The following is a 1169-nucleotide window of genomic DNA, read 5'->3' on the forward strand; positions in this document are numbered from 1 at the left end:
TGTGTGTGTGTGTGTCTGTGAGCACGCATACACGTGTGCGTGAGTGTTAGTGTATGTGTCTGTGTGTGTGTGCTTGTGTGTGTGTGTGTGTGTGTGTGTTTGTGTGTGTGAGTGTGTGTGTGTGCGTGCGTGTGTGTGTGTGTGTGTGTGGTGTGAGTGTGTGTGTGTATAAATGTGCGGGTGTGTGTGTGTATAAGTGTACATGTGTAGGTGCGTGTATGTGTGTGCGTGTGTGAGTGTGTTTGTTTGTGTTTGTTTATATGTGTGTGAGTGTGTTATTATAAGCAATGAGTAACAAACACTACAATGTACTATTTACATTCATAGTACATATATATAATATACATAATATACATATTAATAATACATATATAAAATATATTATATACATATATGCATATATAATATACGTAATGTGGACCAGCATACCGAGTCCCTCGCCGTATGTAGCACACAGCAGGTCCTGGAAGCCACACTCAGGAATGTCCTCCACCGGACCCTCCCCGCCCGGCCAGCTTATCTTGACCCCCGGGATCAGGTTCAACTGACCAGTGTCCGCACTGTACACGCCCACTCGCTGCGGACAGATGGGCAGGGAGACTATCAAAGCCGTATACGTTTGAGAAAAAACTAACAAAGCCGTATATTTTTTAGAAAAAAATATCAGAGCCGCGCACTTTTGAGGAAAAAAAATAGCAAAGCCGCTCACTATTAAAGATCGTACATAACAAGATAGTTCACTCAGCCCAAAAAGTGTCCGCGGAAGTCTGCGCATTGATTCAGATGGCGCAGCAGTTTTTGTTTTTAAGCTCTAGTACCTGGACATTGATGGCTGGTGCCTCTATAAATAATTCATTGATGGTCAGGGCCAGGGTTTTGAAGCTCTCTTTCGTTTCATCAGAAGAAGAATAGGAATAGCACAGTTTGTTAGTTTCACTTTTATTGTTTTCACACAAGTAGAGTAACTCTGTTCGCAAAGTCTGCACTTTTTCGAAGGGGGCGCCACCGAATTTTGAGGACACTTTTTTAACTGGCTCAAAGAGAGGAGTGAACTGTCTTGTTGTGTGAGATCTTTGTCACTATCAAAACCTTACACTTTTTGACGATATCAATACAACTAGATTGCAGATTTCATCCAATAATTACAGTCCCCTAGATAAAATTCCTCT

General features: G+C 41.8%; 1 protein-coding gene across 1 annotated transcript in view; it reads right to left on the reverse strand.

The window, feature by feature from the left end:
* Nucleotides 1-1169, reverse strand: part of LOC101850591 (atrial natriuretic peptide receptor 1-like) — a 23820-nt gene that overhangs the window by 18224 nt on the left and 4427 nt on the right. Inside the window, exon 4 of the mRNA XM_005105938.1 lies at nucleotides 411-577. Within this exon, the coding sequence (XP_005105995.1) occupies nucleotides 411-577 (167 nt within the window). The remainder of the gene's footprint in view (nucleotides 1-410; nucleotides 578-1169) is intronic.

Source organism: Aplysia californica, unplaced genomic scaffold (assembly GCF_000002075.1).
Source record: "Aplysia californica isolate F4 #8 unplaced genomic scaffold, AplCal3.0 scaffold00501, whole genome shotgun sequence".
Lineage (NCBI taxonomy): Eukaryota > Metazoa > Mollusca > Gastropoda > Aplysiida > Aplysiidae > Aplysia > Aplysia californica.